The sequence below is a fragment of the Ascidia mentula genome, chromosome 5 (assembly GCF_947561715.1).
Source record: "Ascidia mentula chromosome 5, kaAscMent1.1, whole genome shotgun sequence".
Classification (NCBI taxonomy): Eukaryota; Metazoa; Chordata; class Ascidiacea; order Phlebobranchia; family Ascidiidae; genus Ascidia; species Ascidia mentula.
The window spans coordinates 11,508,085-11,524,610 of record NC_138570.1 but is presented as its reverse complement, the minus strand read 5'-3'; the positions used below and the strand labels follow the sequence as shown (position 1 = coordinate 11,524,610).

Below are 16,526 nucleotides of genomic sequence, written 5' to 3'. Positions count from 1 at the left end.
ATTTGCAAAAACTGAGGAATTTGAAACTTCTGATAGTTTCACTTAATACTTAATACTAACAAAGACAATCTTTCCGTTTAATACATAATTAACAATCGCGCGACGAGTTGAAAACCTCACAAAGTATAAAAAAATAACCCATTATCACAACAATCTATTTTGAGTTGAACTCCAAAAACCGCTTTCTTTTAACTCTATTGGCTTTCTAGAGCGAAATTACTAAGCATTTCTCAATGTGTCAGTATAGCTATCAGAGCGCCGGTCGCGCTTTGATAATGGCTGGCCCATTGAACTGCTAAACCGTTTCGCTCTTAAAGCCATTCCAATTAAAAGATAGCGGTTTTTACAGTTCAACTCAAAATAGAGTGTTCTAATAAAGTGTAAAATTTGATTTCGATTGAAGTTGAAACAAACTAATGAGAGACTGACAACTTGTTTGAAGACAAGACACGACCGGCGCGCTCGGCTCTTGACTGCGCACGTAGCAATACTTAGTCGTTTCGATCTTAAAAGCCATTTAAAAGTAAACGGTTTTTGTAATTCAACTCAAAACAGAGTGTTGTAATACTGTGCATAATTTTGCATCGCAGGATAATATATTACAAAACAAAAGCCAGTTGGACAAATTCTATATTCCTTGCGACACCACACAGTGTGATTAATTGGGGCTGTCCACCGACCTCGCTCGTCCCTTATGTATTTGCCACAGTGTGTGGTCACAGTTCGGCAAGTCAACGCACCGCATACTTTACATATTCGCAAAAGAAAATTTGGCGCTATCTGGCCTTGCCGCGGCTTGTGAGAGAGAAGCCGATTGGCGGGAAAGTTTTTCAAAGTACCGTTGGATTCCCCTCGGGAGGGATATTATTGATATTGGCTGCGAGTCAAACTTATGGGTATCCTCCAGTCTTTTGCCATGTCAGAAATAGCATCGGATGATATTATAGTATTATACTATGATAGCATACCCTTACAACATATATTTAGTTTAGTGCTACTTAGCAAATGTTGTCTTTGTTGATGACCTTTGATTTACTTAAATTGTTTTGCAGCTTAATCGTTTGTAAATGGCTTTAGTGTGAAATTATTTGTTGGTAAAGTTCAATGGCAAAACGATTCTGAAAAGCAGGACAAGGAACCTACAGAAAGTAACGGTAATTTAACTTCAATATTGTATATATTGCCATTTTTCATATTTCATGTACAGTTACGTTAGTTCCAAAATTATCAAAGACATGTTTTTTAAATCTTACACCAAAACCTGATTTTTAGATATCGTATTCTGTCAGCGGTACTTATGAGGATGTGGAAAAAAAACGCCCACAGGACAAATGAATAAGTAGGTGCAGTTTTGTCTGGATACGATAATAATGAACTTGTAGCGGATTGTTTTAATCAACTATAAGGTGTTAAATTGTAATTATAGAGTATAAAATTTTTTCGCCCTTGATTCACATCAAGGAAGGGTCCGAAGTAGTCGACACCCTCCACTGAAAATGGTGGCTTGTTGGCCTGCAGCCTCGCAGCACCAGTGCGGATGGTCCCACAGGTTGAAAAGCACTGCACTACATGATTGTAAAATTTCTAGTCACTGCTTTGGTTCTAGGCTTATACACTGTAGGCTGTACAGTTTACTAAAGTTCAAAACAAGGGATTAGCTTACAATTTGGAAACAATGTCCATTATTGTTTTGCCTGTACTTGTTTAGGTTGATCGCAGCTGCATGTCACATGGCCCCCTGTCGGATTGAAAGTTATTTTGTTGGCATAAAAAAGGGAATAGATTTCAGGTTTCTTTCGTATACGAGCCACGATGCAAAAAAAGGCAGCGGTATGTTGTTCGATATGCTCTTGGCTACATTTGAGGCGAGTGAAAAAAAATTCCTTGGTTCGGAACATTTTCAAATACGTCGTCAAAGTTGTCGCATTGAATGCTCACTTGTTCGCGTTAATTGCAGCAGCATGTCACATTGCTGGCCCGCTGTCGGACTGAAAGTTATTTCGTTGGCATGCGAGCTACCGGTGCAAGAAATAAGCAAAACATGTTGTTCCATATGCTCTTGGCTACATTTGAGGAGAGTTAAAAAAATTCCTTTGTTCGGAACATTTTCAAATATGTCGTCAAAGTTGTCGCATTGAATGCGTACTTGTTAAGGTTGATCGCAGCTACATGTCACATGGCCCCTGTCGGACTGAAAGTTATTTCGTTGGCATGCGAGCTACCGGTGTAAAAAATAAGCACTTGTAGGTTGTTCTATGTGCTATTGGCTACATTTGAGGCGAGTTGAAAAAAATTCCTCGGTTCGGAACATTTTCAAATTTGTTGTCAAACTTGTCACAGTATTTGTGCTATACTTCACAGTTTATAGGTGTTCAAAAATTGAAATTATATAGGTATAGATATTGTTTTAAAAATATTGCTGACTTTGTTGATTGAAATGTTTGTTTTTGTAACTCAGTTTTTGTTTTTGTCACGAATTAATGCAGAATTTGTGTGAACGCAATCGTCTAAAGTCGTGTTCACTGATGCGTGAAATAATTTCGGTTTTAGCCAATTTCCATTTAACCGAAATGACGGAGGCCCTATACTAGGGATGCACCGAAAGTTCGGTTTGCCGAATTTATTCGACCGAAACTAAGGTTTTTATAATTATTAAATTTTTACTGCATCCAACGCTGATACGAAAAGTTTAGTGTAGGTTAGAATCATTGTTTAAACTGCACGAATGTGTTCGTTTTATTTGTTTATAGTCCCCGAAATAATTAAAATCAACTTTAAGCATTTGGTGCAGCAGTCGAGATTACTCTTTCAGTGCCAATAAAAGGCTGTATGATAGGATCAGTTCCAACCCAGCACATGTTTTGTTTAAATTTATTGCGTTTGAAGAGATGGATACCAAAATTTTGATGTGGTTCCTGCTGTCGGTGGTGCTGGAAATGACTTGAAAGTAAGAATTGCTAAATTTGTTTGTTGCCTCGCGGGTAATAAGGTAGAAAACTCCTTGTATTTGCAGTTGGTTAAAGATGTTTGTGCGCTACATTGGTTGGACGTTAGGCCAGCAACAGGATCCCAACGAGTTTTTAATTATCGACTTTACGTCAATTTAAAAAACTTGTAAGTTAAATTTTTTAACCCTTTAGAGCCCCAGGGGGTCACCGGTGCACCCATGACTTTAAAGACCCATACAAGAAAGGTTTCTGCTTTTTCAATTTTTTTTTACCTTTAAAGCCCAGAGTCCCCCCTTGCCCTGATCTACATAAAATTTTAAAGCCGGTAGATGTCGCTATAGCAATTTTTTGATTGACACAGCAAGCACACCGGAAGGAAACTGCTTCTTATGTGTGAATTGTGGTAGCGTGTAAAAGAAAAAAAAAAAAGAAAAAAAAAAGAAAAACGCTGGAAGGAAACGTAAAAGTGCTTGATAAGCTACATCTAAATATGTAAAAAATACCATTCATTTGGTGAACAATTTGCAAATAAAAATATAGTATCTATAAAAAAGTTATATTCGTAGCACGTATTTTTAAGAAACGGCACACCTTATCATTTCCTGGGGTCGTGTATGGGACATAGGGCATTGGTGACAAGTACGATGAAATTTTGTGAATCATGTTTTTAAGCTTTTCAATGAATATTATTACATAACAGCATCACATGATACTAGAAATAATACGTGCATCATCTATTGTCTCGATTTCGGGTCAGGTTTTTATTTTATGCACGGTAATATAGCTATTTGCGTAGGTTTTTTCCAATTTTATCAGTGTAAATAATCATTGACCAGCAAAAGTTGTCAAATATTGCTGTTACAACTTGTGCAGCATCAACACGGATGTAAATAAGGCGTTGTTTAGCTTTAAATACTGAGAAACAAAGTTTTCTGCCCATATGAACCTGCGAAACACGAAAATCACACGTAGTGGGGGTCTAAAAATTAGTTGTTCGACCAAACGTAGTAAAATATTACATCGATTTCATTCAGGATGTTACTTGCACTACTAAAGAAATGCATAGCTTCACTAGTTTCAACAAAATTAGAAACTTAATTTTTTTCATTGAGAATCCTCCAGAGCCCAATGGGTCACAGGTGACCCCACCAGAAAATGGGGGGTGGCGGTCAAACATCTCAAATTTTTTTCATGAAATGTGTTATTGGACCCATCAACGCAACAAAACGCTTTTTTTTTAATTTTTTTCTGTTGCTCAGTATACCCTTGGGCTCTAAAGGGTTAATTACAAGTCTTGTGGCAACGAGGAGAAACCTGAAAATCAACAACCTGTATTGAGTTTGCCTCTGTTCGATGATATCCCCGACAAAAGCAATCTCAGTGCTTATTGTGATGCTCAATTTCGCAGCGTTGCTCGGGACCGTTGTGCGCATTGCAATTTAGAAACAAAAAGCTGTATTCACTGAGCTTACTGAAACGGCGGACATACTTTGCATTGGATTGTACAGAAATTTATACAGGATTAAAAACACAAAACGAGTAGTTCCTGATAAAATATGGTCTTTTTCGCAAGGAGTTTCATTTAGGCTCGTGTTTGTTGTCATACATGTTGTCACTGGGGTCAATTTCGGTCACTACGTAGCTTACAAGTTTTCGGAATATGGAGTAACGGAGTTTAATGATAACATTGTAAGACATATAACTTTGAAAAGCGCGGAGGAAAAAAATATTGACCGGAAGTTGTATTTTTTTAAAAATAAAATAAAAACCTGTAAACCGACCCACTGCCTCAACCAGTTACCGTTATTCGCAGAAAGCGACGCCGTTTTATTGAATCAGCAGCAAAGTCAAGTGATCGCATCATTTATAAAAACATATCTTTTGGTTGACGGCAGTGATGAGTTTGTTTCAGATTTTAATTTATTGGCATTGCCTATGCAAGAGATGTATGAGTTTGTTTTAAGGCAACTTACAGCGTCCCTGTCCAAATCGTTTCACATAAGGATAGAACCGACTGTTTCCGCATTTTTCTTGTACTACCGCCAAAACAAAAATCGCTTGCAAAACTTTAACAGAAATTTCGTTTCGGAAAAGTTGTCACAAAATGTGATTGAAAACCTATTGCGATTGGTACATCATTTTTTCGGTCAAAATCGCGTACGACAACGGCTCAAATTGGATGTCAAGTCTTTAGGGAATCATATAGCGGAATGGAGTTGATGAACAGGATACAGTTGTCCAAGAGAGCATGGTTGCCGATATGCTAAATAAAAAGGAATTGGATGGTAATTAGTTTTCAAAAGAAGTGTTACACTTTGAAGCTATCACATATTACGTTGTAAAGGTGTTTAATGTGACTTATGCTAAGGCTTCGAATAACGTTGGTTTCAAGTCAACGTCTTACATGCAATAATGAACAACATTGTGTTGTTTTTCAGAGAGATGACTTCATTGCTTACATCAGTTCTTTTCTTCATTTGGACGGTTTGTGTCTGAATGTTGTTTTATCTGTAAAACAAAACCACTACGAAAGGCGGAACCTTGACGTGGTGTGGTGGCTTTAGGACCTATATGGGTATTAAATTGGAGAAATCCTGTTTTCAAGGCTGTAATGCATCTAGCGACTGTTCCGCTTGTTTCCCAATGACCGTTGATGGGTCTTGTGATTTACATAGGGACCTAAAATTCTACAAAGATTAAAAAAAAAATTTTGCTCCTGGATGAGACTGTACAGAGCAAGGACTTGTTGGGCCTCTTGGAAGATCATATGACCAACAGGGGGTATACCCAGCCCTTGGCAACTAAATTTGATGCCATCGCATAGAGAAGAGTTGGAACTTACAAAAAAATGCAAATGAGTGGGTAGTTGAACGATTCATTTTTCTGCAAAATCCAGTTCCATTTTTTGTTGCTCTTTTAACCAAAATACTGAGTAACCAGGAGGGCAAATGGCCCTAGGGGGGTGGCTAAACCATTTTTTCGGAGACCAATTTCGATCAAAATTTGTAGATATGAAATGGATCTTTCATTAAATCACAAATGATTGGACACTTAAACGATTTATTTTTCCACAAATACAGCCTGATTTTTTTGCTCCATTTTTAACATAATTTTCAGCAGCACCCACCAGCAAGTTACTACCTATTTGGAATAGCCCAAAACCCCACTAAAACTGCCCCAAACACCCTAAAATTCGCCACGACAACAGCATGCACATGTGCGCTCATTCAACCGTAAATTTAACTTAATTGCGTCACTGCTTTGCTTGGTGATGCATGAACTTCCATTGTGACACAGGTCTACGCGGTGGGCATTTCCCAGCACCAAAACTAATTTTCATAGAAATACCAATATGCGTCCTTCATACCAATACCGGTATAGTTATCGATGCTAAATAAAAAGCTTACAAACTACTTGAACTATACACTACATCAGTGCTTTTCAACCTTTTTAAAGACTATCCGCACTTTTCTATGGTACGAAAGTTTTATCCGCACATGCGGCCAAACGCATAAAATGTAACCATGGCGTCGATTGTTTATTGCGTGTCGAACATCATGAGAAAAATTGTCGTGCTTGTCGCAAAAATGTCGTATCTGGTAACTAACGCATGAGAAAGACCAGGTTTATTTCGATTACAGGATTGTTGTGCTTACATAAGTTTAGAATACAAGCTGAAATAACGACAAAACAATTAAAAACCTTGCATGTGGTTGGCTGCTATAATATCTCTTTTAACGTCCGATTGAACGAAAAATGGTACTTGTTTCGTAACAATGACACGTGTTCGGTAACAATGCTCCATGTTTGGAAACAATGGTAAGTTTAACGCGATTATTCACCGAACGTTAAAGCAAGTGTTGGGTGGTTTTTGGATGGATTTTGTCCTATAATTTATTGTAGTTGCGTTTATTCAGTTGTTTAAACAGACAAATTTATTTGGGGTGGGGATCCCGAACGATGATGCCATTAAGTTTTTAACACTACGTAACGTTTCCAGTTAAATACTGTTGTTTGATAAAGACTCGAAATAAAAATTTCACTCCAAATAATTGTTTGCGGTTTGAAATTAAACGACTTATACTGGCACCAACGTCTTTGAACCACTTTTGCCACCAGCATGTACGGCAAAAAAAATTGACAACTACATGTGAATAGGAAAATCGTCCAATCTTCTAAAAAAGAAAACTAATAAGATCGATGTGAATGTTGCAATATTGGCGTGACCGATACATTAGGCTTAATTAAGTTATCATAGTAGTTCAATTTATGGACTTTTGCAGATAACAATAGCGTTGGTCTGTTCTTGGTACTGCATACCAGTAACTCAACATTTATTCACGCCGCCCGTGTGAACACTTAGAATGGTGAAAAAGGCATAAATCGACATCCTGCATGCAACTAATACTAACCTCCAGGCGGCATGATAAGTTGCCGTATCTTGAACGTTTCTGTTCTATAATTATATCATTTTGTGTCCTACAGTTGACCTAACAAAGGGCGTTTTAGATTCACCGTGTAATCAACATGTGTTGCAATGTGACTTGCGCCTGTGGAATTACTGCGCGCCTCAGTAAGAGTTAATTGCGTTCCTGGCGTTATTTGCCTGTTTGCTTTGGCTATAAAACCTGCGCACCGTTTTGTACGAATACATTCCAACTGTTTTTTTGACTCAAGAATACAACAGTTTCGAAATTTAAACGAATGGAAACCTATCGACGATTCAAGGGTAAGGATTAGCGTTGCTTCTTGAAGCGAGTGTACGTAATCCAATATTGTCATCCGCACTCATCCGCACCACAAATTTTCATATCCGCACCAGTGCGGATGGTCCCACAGGTTGAAAAGCACTGCACTACATGATTGTAAAATTTCTAGTCACTGCTTTGGTTCTAGGCTTATACACTGTAGGCTGTACAGTTTACTAAAGTTCAAAACAAGGGATTAGCTTACAATTTGGAAACAATGTCCATTATTGTTTTGCCTGTACTTGTTTAGGTTGATCGCAGCTGCATGTTACATGGCCCCCTGTCGGACTGAAAGTTATTTTGTTGGCATAAAAAGGGGAATAGATTTCAGGTTTCTTTCGTATACGAGCCACAATGCAAAAAAAGGCAGCGGTATGTTGTTCAATATGCTCTTGGCTACATTTGAGGCGAGTTAAAAAAAATTCCTTGGTTCGGAACATGTAACATCGAAAATCACTCATGCACAACCCCTGCGTCACACAGTAAACATATAATTGAATTTCAACACAATATCAATTTTGCCTTGTATGTGACATCTTAATGCAAGAGAACTTTTTCCTTCTGCCATGCTTGGTAAAACTGAGTTGTTAGGTACCACGTGTAGCGTGCTGAATTTAATGTCAAATTTATTCTATTTGAACAAGCTAGAGTTGCCATAATTCTATTTGAATAAGTTGCTGTAAGAAATATTAATCGGATTGGTTTGTTGATGTTTCGTGTGATCTGGCTCAAAACTCCGGTAAGGGTAATTTTATTAACATTGCTCAACTGGAATCATAGTGTACGTTTTCTTCACAGAAAACCGTGTTCTTGCTCGTGTCCGTGTCTGTGCTCGTGTTCCTATTCTTGTACGTGTACCTCGTACGTGTTGTCAAGTGCCTGTGCCTGTGCCTGTGCCCGTGTGGCAAATACACGCGTTTTCGGGAATTGACATTCCTTGGTGTGACGACGGCGCGCTGCCAGACGCGTAAATTCTGCCGTTACATTAAAGTTTTCGGAGTCTTTCTGAAACAAAGTTTCCAAGAAGTTCTACTTTTTGACGATCTGTGAAGAAATGGATGAGACTATATCTCCGCTTAAATCGCCGGAGCCTACACGGTTGAGACCCCCCGCCGCTCAAGTCGTACTGTCCCATGACGAGATACACCGCCATGTCGACAAGCTCAACAGTTGGTATGCAGTGGCTGAGACAGGCATTTTAAATAAGGACCACTCCCTACTGCAAGTAGCTAAGTTCCAAATTAACGAATGCTACTCACAATTGCAAAATATGTACGGAATGTATATTGCCTCTTGCGAAGACTCAGAGAACCGCGTTGTATGCGAGGACGAATTGAAGTCCGTCGAACAATGTAAGAAGGAGTTCGAAACCAGAATTGCGGAGTTAACGCCATTCGAACTACCAAATGCATTGCCCGAACTTGTGCTACGCCCACAGCATAGGGCACCAACTGTGGCTTCAAGCCACAGATCCTCACGGTCCAGCCGCTCACGTTCGTCTGTGGAGAGCTCATCTGCGACAGAAAGAAGTCGTCTAGAGGCAAAGGTGGAGCGAGAGTTGGCATTGATTCGTCTAAAACAGGTCGAGGAAGAAAACGATCTAGTTCAAGGGCAACGAAAGGCGGAACTTGAAAAAGCAGCTCTGGGACGAAAGGCCGAACTTGAAAGGGTGGCTCTGCAACAGAAGGCAGATTTGGAAAAGGTTGCCGGTGTCGAAGAAGTTTCGACGACGTCTTCTGCTACCAGAGATTGTGCGTCCCTTGTCCTAAATGGGGAAGTTCCACGTGACAACGTTAGTCCTCTTGTACGTGCTCCTGTATTGAATACACATCCGGACTTGGAAATGAAAGAGAGCCCAGCTGTATTACCGTGCATCGTAAAGGCAGTTGGAGAAGGCATGAGTATGCCGAAGCCCGACCACAGGACGTTCTCGGGAAAACCTACGGATTATTGGATGTTTGTACGTTACTTTGAATCGAATCTCGAATGCAAGACTCGAAGTGACGATATGCGCCTGACATTGCTTGTCAATCAATGCAAAGGAAAGGCGAGGTCTCTGATTGAACACTGTTCTGTCCTGGAGACAAAGGAAGGCTATCCAGAGGCAAGAAACATTCTCTACGAGAACTTCGGTAAGCCTTATATAGTCGCTAGAGCCTTCGTAGAGGAGTTGACTAATGGCCCTAACTTGAAAGTTTCAAGCCAAATCACGTAAAAGTTTGATGATTTCTACAGAAACGACTATATAGCCGGAAATAAATTCGTAAATTGTATGTTTAAAACACTGTTATCTATATGCTTATCAGTGGTTTCAAAACCGGTTATGTTGCTAAAACATTACGATTGCAGCATAATTCTTTACCAACTCAGTCAAGATTAGTTTATGACGTAACAATTTTTCGGAGACATATTTATGACAACACAATCGTCCATAAATCTATTGAAACCTGAAACCAGCAATGCCTTTTGTGGATTTACATAGTACCAAGTGAAATTCGGCCAAATTCGGCCAAATATCTGCCTTACGGCCAAACGATTTTTTCGCGGCCAGGCCGATTTTCAAACGGCCAAATTTCTGGAATTTGGCCGTGAAGACGGCCAAATGGCAACCCTACTTGAAACCTGATGATGCAGCCGGTATACGCGCCTATGCACAGACTATGAAAAAATGCTTGTTGGTACTCCGCCAACTTGGAAATTTTGCTGACTTAAACACTATAGATCGTTTGGTGGCTTTGGCGAACAAGCTGCCATATGAATCGCAAAGGCTTTGGCGCCGCCGAGTTGCGCAGATTGTAAGAAAAACTGGCAGGGAGGCAGATTTCGCAGATCTTGTTGAATTTGTCGAAGAAGAATCTGCCGTAGTGAACACTTTACCTGGCCAGTTGTGTGTGTCCCGGAAAATTGAAGAAACGTGCTGGTAAACCCAGTGGAAGAAATGTTACCTGCGCCACTGTGACAACAAATCCAAGTTCGTCGCCTGCCCCAATATTGAGCTGTCCATGCTGCAAACGTAATCACGTATTGGAAAGATGTGAGGCGTTCAAAAATCCAAGTTTCAAAGAAGAGAGTTCCTAAGGGATAAATTTATGTGCTATAACTGTTTTGGTTATCGACACACGTCGAAGTTTTGCACAAGGCCAAGTGCATGTGCTGTTCGGGGCTGCACCCTCGCGCACCACACATTGCTGCACGAAGATATGCCAAATCCTGTACGTTCGAGGACATACGTGCCTGCGTCGGAAAATTATAATAGAATTCCGCGCAGCGAACCCCCCAGGAGCCAGACTAACAATTCTACAGCCAGGTGCAATGCGATAAAGAACGGCCATTCAGCGTACTTTTCGGTTATTCCGGTGAAAATTCGAGCCAATGGTCGAGAGGTCAAGACGTACGCGTTCCTCGACCAGGGATCCGATACAAGTTTTTACGACAAAAGGTTAGCAGATCTACTTTCGATAGACGGAAGTCCGAGACAAGTTACCATGTCCAGCGTCGGGAGAAGGCCCGCAAATTACAGCGGATTCAGCGCAAATTTTCGCGTTTTGTCGTTAAGTGAAGATGAAGAAATCAGTGTAGACAATGCCTTGTCTATTGACTCTATTCCAGTCGAGCCTAATCCAACCCCGAGAAATACGGAACTGAATGGTCTTCCACATCTTCAGGGATTGGAATTTCCTCAGTTGTGTAATGGTGAGGTGCTGCTACTTATTGGCACTGACGTTCCGTATGTCCATAGAGTATTGGAGATGAGAACAGGAGACCGCAAACAACCATTTGCTGCGAGAACACCGCTGGGGTGGTCTCTCGTCGGCCCGTCAATCTGTCATCCTGCCGTTGATAATATTTCAGTTAACTTCCTTAAATGTGAATCATGGAGAGAGGAATTCCAGCAAGAGCCTGATGACATTCCATTCCCAACGTCAGTTGAGGATAGGAAAGTGCTCAACATGATGAAGGACTCGGTTAAACATACCGATGGACATTTGTATTTGCCGCTTCCATGGCGAAGTGAAGTTAGTCTGCCACAGGACAGCCGTTCTATGGCTGAGCGACGGCTTTGGTCGCTGAAGAAACGCTTGTCGTGCGACCTCGTGTTAAAAGACAAGTACGTAGAGAATATTCAATGTTACATCGACAAGGGCTACGCAGAGGAGCTCAAAGAAGAAGGACGTTCCCCTGGCAATGTGCATTGGTACTTGCCGCACCACCCGGTTCGGCATCCACGAAAGCCTGAAAAGGTACGCATCGTTTTTGATTGCGCAGCGCAGCATAAGGGACTGTCGCTTAACGACGCGTTGCTGCAAGGGCCCGACTTTCCGTATGAACAGTATCGCTTTAGTGGCGGACGTGGAAGCAATGTTCCACCAGGTCCGCGTTCAAAAACAGGACATTGATGCCTTGAGATTTTTGTGGTGGCCGTGGGGAGACTTATCTAAAACTCCTACGGTTCATCGAATGCTGGTGCACATTTTTGGCGCCACGTCGTCGCCTAGCTGTGCCACATTTTGCTTGCGGGAGACGGCCGAAAAATTCGGTAGCAGATTTGACAGAGACGTTGGGGACATCGTTCGCAACGATTTTTATGTTGACGACTGTTTGACTTCAACCGATACAGTCGAACACGCTGTTGGAATTGTAGCGCAGCTATGTGACTTGCTAAAAATGGGAGGATTCCGCCTCACTAAGTGGATGTCTAACAGTCAAAACGTCTTGGATCAAATTCCCGAGACAGAAAGTACCTGATGTAAATTCGGTAACTGATGTAAATTTGGACGCCTCCGTGAAAGAGCGTGTGCTTGGCGTCTACTGGCGTGTAAAGAATGATGAATTTTCGCAATATTTTATCTGCTGTTAATACGCTGTATGACCCGTTGGGTTTTGCGGCACCCGTTACTTTGATTGCTAAGGTGTTGCAGCAGGAAATAATTCGACAGAAATTGGGATGGGATGATGAGCTGCCAGAAGATGATGTTGAGGAATGGAGACGCTGACTTTCCCAGCTGTCGGAGCTCGAAAAGCTAACACTTCCCCGCTGTTTCAAGCCGGCGACATTCGGCTCAGTGGCGAAGTCCGAGATGCATCACTTTTCGGATGCGTCTACTCAAGGATACGGAACCGTATCATACCTCCGGTTGGTAAACGTTAATGGTAAAGTACATTGCTCGTTTTTATTTGGCAAGGCAAAGGTAACACCACCTAAAACCGAGAGCATTCCCAGGCTTGAACTGATGGCCGCTGCTGTTCTAGCGGTGAAGGCCGACAAGTGGCTTCGACGCCAATTGAAGTTGAATAACTGTACGTCCGTTTTTTGGACGGACTCGTGCGCCGTCCGGCAGAGCATATACAACCAGAGTAAACGTTTTGGTACTTTTGTTGCAAACAGGTTGGCTAAAATTCATCGACAGACAAACCCTGAACAATGGAGACACGTTGGGTCACAGCAGAATCCCGCGGACGATGCTTCGCGTGGTTTGTCGGTACGTAAGCTTATCAGCTCTCGATGGCTGACAGGTCCGAAGTTTCTCTGGCAGAAAGAAGATCAATGGCCCACCCCACCAGAAATGAAAACACAGCTGCCACAGGAGTTCAAGCCAGCTGAGAGGAAAAGAATTGTCGTCAACGTTTGCACACAGTCGGAGTCAACCGATCGACTGATGAATCACTATTCATCTCTTCATAAATTAAAGACATCGGTCGCGTGGCTGTTACGATTCAAGTCATTCCTGCTTTCAAAGGTTTCAGCGAACACTGGCAAATTGACAGTGGATGAGTTAAAGAAAGCGGAATTGGAAATAAAGTACGTACAGTATGGGCGGCCAGAAGGGTCATAATTCGTCTGAATCAACACGTCGCTTATTTAACCAACATGTTACTTATTTAACCAACATGTTGCTTATTAAGCAACTTGTTACTTGGCGCCACAAGGGGTCAAATTCACTTAAATAAGCAACGTGTTAAAAGAGACGTCGCTAGAAGGCGACCGTGGTCGGCCAAAAGGGTCAAAAGTCTGCCTAAACAACACGTTGCTTAAATAACGAACATGTTGCTTATTTAACAAACGTGTTTATTCTGACCCTTCTGGCGCGCTTTGTCACGTTGGTAACCTTTAACCCTGGCGGGAAATTGAACATTATTCAGCAGACTTAGAAGACCACGCGCGACTGAAGCAACATGTTGGTTAAATAAGCAACGTGTTGATTCAGGTGAATTATGACCCTTCACGCCGCCCATAGTACAACGTCAGTGCTTCGCTCCCGTCATTGACATTTTGTCACAGGTCGGAAGGTCTGAAAGGGAGTTGCAGAAGAAACTGAAGAAGTCGAAATATGCCAGTTCGTTGGCAAAGCTTAACCCCCAGTTATTTGATGAAGTTTTGCGGATTGGGGGGAGGTTGGAGAAGGCGCCGATTGCCTTCGAGGCGAAACACCCGATCATACTGCCGTATGATCACCACTTGACAGCACTTATTATCTTGCGCCACCATCACAAGGTTGGCCACTGCGGGACTGGCCACACATGGACTTCGCTGCGTCAGCGCTTTTGGATCATAAAGGGTGGCGCCGCAGTGAGGAAGGAACTCAGCAAATGTATGCTGTGTCGCAAATAGAATGTTCGACGTGGACAACAACAAATGGCTGACTTGCCATTTGCCCGACTGAAGCCCGACGAGCCGCCGTTTACTTACGTCGGCATCGACTACTTTGGTCCATTCATGGTGAAACGAGGAAGAAGTGAGACAAAGAGCTACGGGTGCATTTTCACCTGCTTGACTATGCGAGCCGTACACATTGAGGTGTCGCCCGACTTGTCTACGGACGCGTTTATTAACGCATTGCGTCGATTTATTGCAAGAAGAGGCCGACCAACAGAAATATACAGCGATAATGGAACCAACTTTGTAGATGCCGAAAGGGTCCTACGTGAAGGACTGCAAGGACTCCAGCAATCCCGCCTAGAGTCATACTTCAAACGACAAGAAATTAAGTGGAACTTTAATTGTCCTGCTGCTTCGCATATGGGAGGTTCGTGGGAGACAATGATCAGATCGATTCGTCGCATTTTAAACACGATGCTTACAAGGAACCCAACGATTGGCGGGGACATGCTGCAAACCTTGATGATCGAAGTGGAAGGCATTTTAAATTCGAGGCCGCTAACGCCGATCAGTTTCACCTGTACAGAAGATGAGCCACTTACGCCCAATCATCTGTTGTTGGGTCGTGCTTGCGACAGCATTCCAGTCGGGCTTATCAATCCCAAAGATTGCTACAGTCGAAGGCGGTGGAAACACATTCAATACCTCGCCGACGAATTTTGGAGAAGATGGTCACGAGAATATTTGCCCACAATTGCCTTGCGTCAGAAGTGGCCCGACCGACAACGCAATTTTCAACCCGGAGTTGTGGTGATGATCGTAGATGAGACACAACCCCGACGTCGTTGGGAGATGGGACGGGTTCTGCGTGCGTTCCCAGACGGTCACGGTGTTGTCCGTCAGGTCGAAGTGAAAACGCAATCCGGCTCCACGTATAAACGGCCGATTGCAAAATTGTGCTTGCTCTGTGAGGCGAGCACGACAAACGAATAAGTGCATCCGACGCATTCAGGCCACGCAGACGTCGAACTGATCCTGAATTGCGGTGCACAGGATCCAACACGGATGAAGATAGTCATGGACGCTATGTCGATCTTGTTTGCCGCTTTATAAATGCGGAATATAGCAAATACCAGGCTGGAGCTTGCTCGCCGGCGGCACGCATGTTGCTTTCTTTACTTCGTTGTTTCGTGATTTCAATGTTTTCTTGGTTTATTTGTAAATGTGTTTGCAGTGAACCACACATTTAAGGGGGAGAATGTAACATCGAAAATCACTCATGCACAACCCCTGCGTCACACAGTAAACATATAATTGAATTTCAACACAATATCAATTTTGCCTTGTATGTGACATCTTAATGCAAGAGAACTTTTTCCTTCTGCCATGCTTGGTAAAACTGAGTTGTTAGGTACCACGTGTAGCGTGCTGAATTTAATGTCAAATTTATTCTATTTGAATAAGCTAGAGTTGCCTTTATTCTATTTGAATAAGTTTTATACAGCTAGTTCGCCGAAACCGCTTACGAACTAGCTTGGGCTGTGATGCGTAACGCTTTTTCTGATAATGGCGGGAAACGGGTAAGAAGCCAGCCGCGAAACCGCTTTAGGACCTATATGGGTATTAAATTGGAGAAATCCCGTTTTCAAGGCCCTCCGCTGTAATGCATCTAGCGACTGTTTCGCTTGTTTCCCAATGGCCGTTGATGGGTCTTGTGACTTACATGGGGCCCTAAAATTCTTCAAAGTTAAAAAAAAAATTGCTCCTGGATGAGACTGTACAGAGCAAGGACATGTTGGGCCTCCTTGAAGCTTTGACACTTTTTCAGCAACTAAATTTAATGCAATATTGCATAGAGAAGAGTTAGAACTTACAAAAAATGCAAATGAGTGAGTAGTTAAACGATTCATTTTTCTGCAAAATCCAGTTCCATTTTTGTTGCTCTTTTAACCAAAATACTGAGTAACCAGGGGGGCAAATGGCCCTAGGGGAGTGGCTAAACCATTTTTTCGGAGACTAACTTTGATCAAAATTTGTAGATATGAAATGGATCTTTCATAAAATCACAAATGATTGGACACTTAAACGATTCATTTTTCCAAAAATACAGCCTAGTTTTTTTGCTCCATTTTCAACATAATTTTATTTTTTTCAGCAGCACCCACCAGCAAGTAACTACCTAATTGAAATAGCCCAAAACCCCACTAAAACTGCCCCAAACACCCTAAAATT

The 16,526-nt window shown here is 41.9% G+C and overlaps 3 protein-coding genes across 3 annotated transcripts; all 3 read left to right on the top strand.

Moving 5' to 3' along the window:
• Positions 1-10,896: 10,896 nt before the first annotated feature.
• LOC145902919 (uncharacterized) lies at positions 10,897-12,093 on the top strand. The gene has a single exon (XM_082991009.1). The coding sequence runs from the start codon at positions 10,897-10,899 to the stop codon at positions 12,091-12,093; it is 1,197 nt and encodes a 398-aa protein (XP_082847135.1).
• Positions 12,094-12,677: 584 nt separating this feature from the next.
• Positions 12,678-14,306, top strand: LOC145902918 (uncharacterized). The gene is made up of 4 exons (XM_082991007.1): positions 12,678-12,830; positions 12,880-13,496; positions 13,601-13,697; positions 13,977-14,306. The coding sequence occupies exons 1-4, from the start codon at positions 12,678-12,680 to the stop codon at positions 14,304-14,306; spliced, it is 1,197 nt and encodes a 398-aa protein (XP_082847133.1).
• Positions 14,307-14,330: 24 nt separating this feature from the next.
• LOC145902917 (uncharacterized) lies at positions 14,331-15,287 on the top strand. The gene has a single exon (XM_082991006.1). It carries the CDS (start codon positions 14,331-14,333, stop codon positions 15,285-15,287), a length of 957 nt encoding a protein of 318 aa, XP_082847132.1.
• Positions 15,288-16,526: the final 1,239 nt, after the last annotated feature.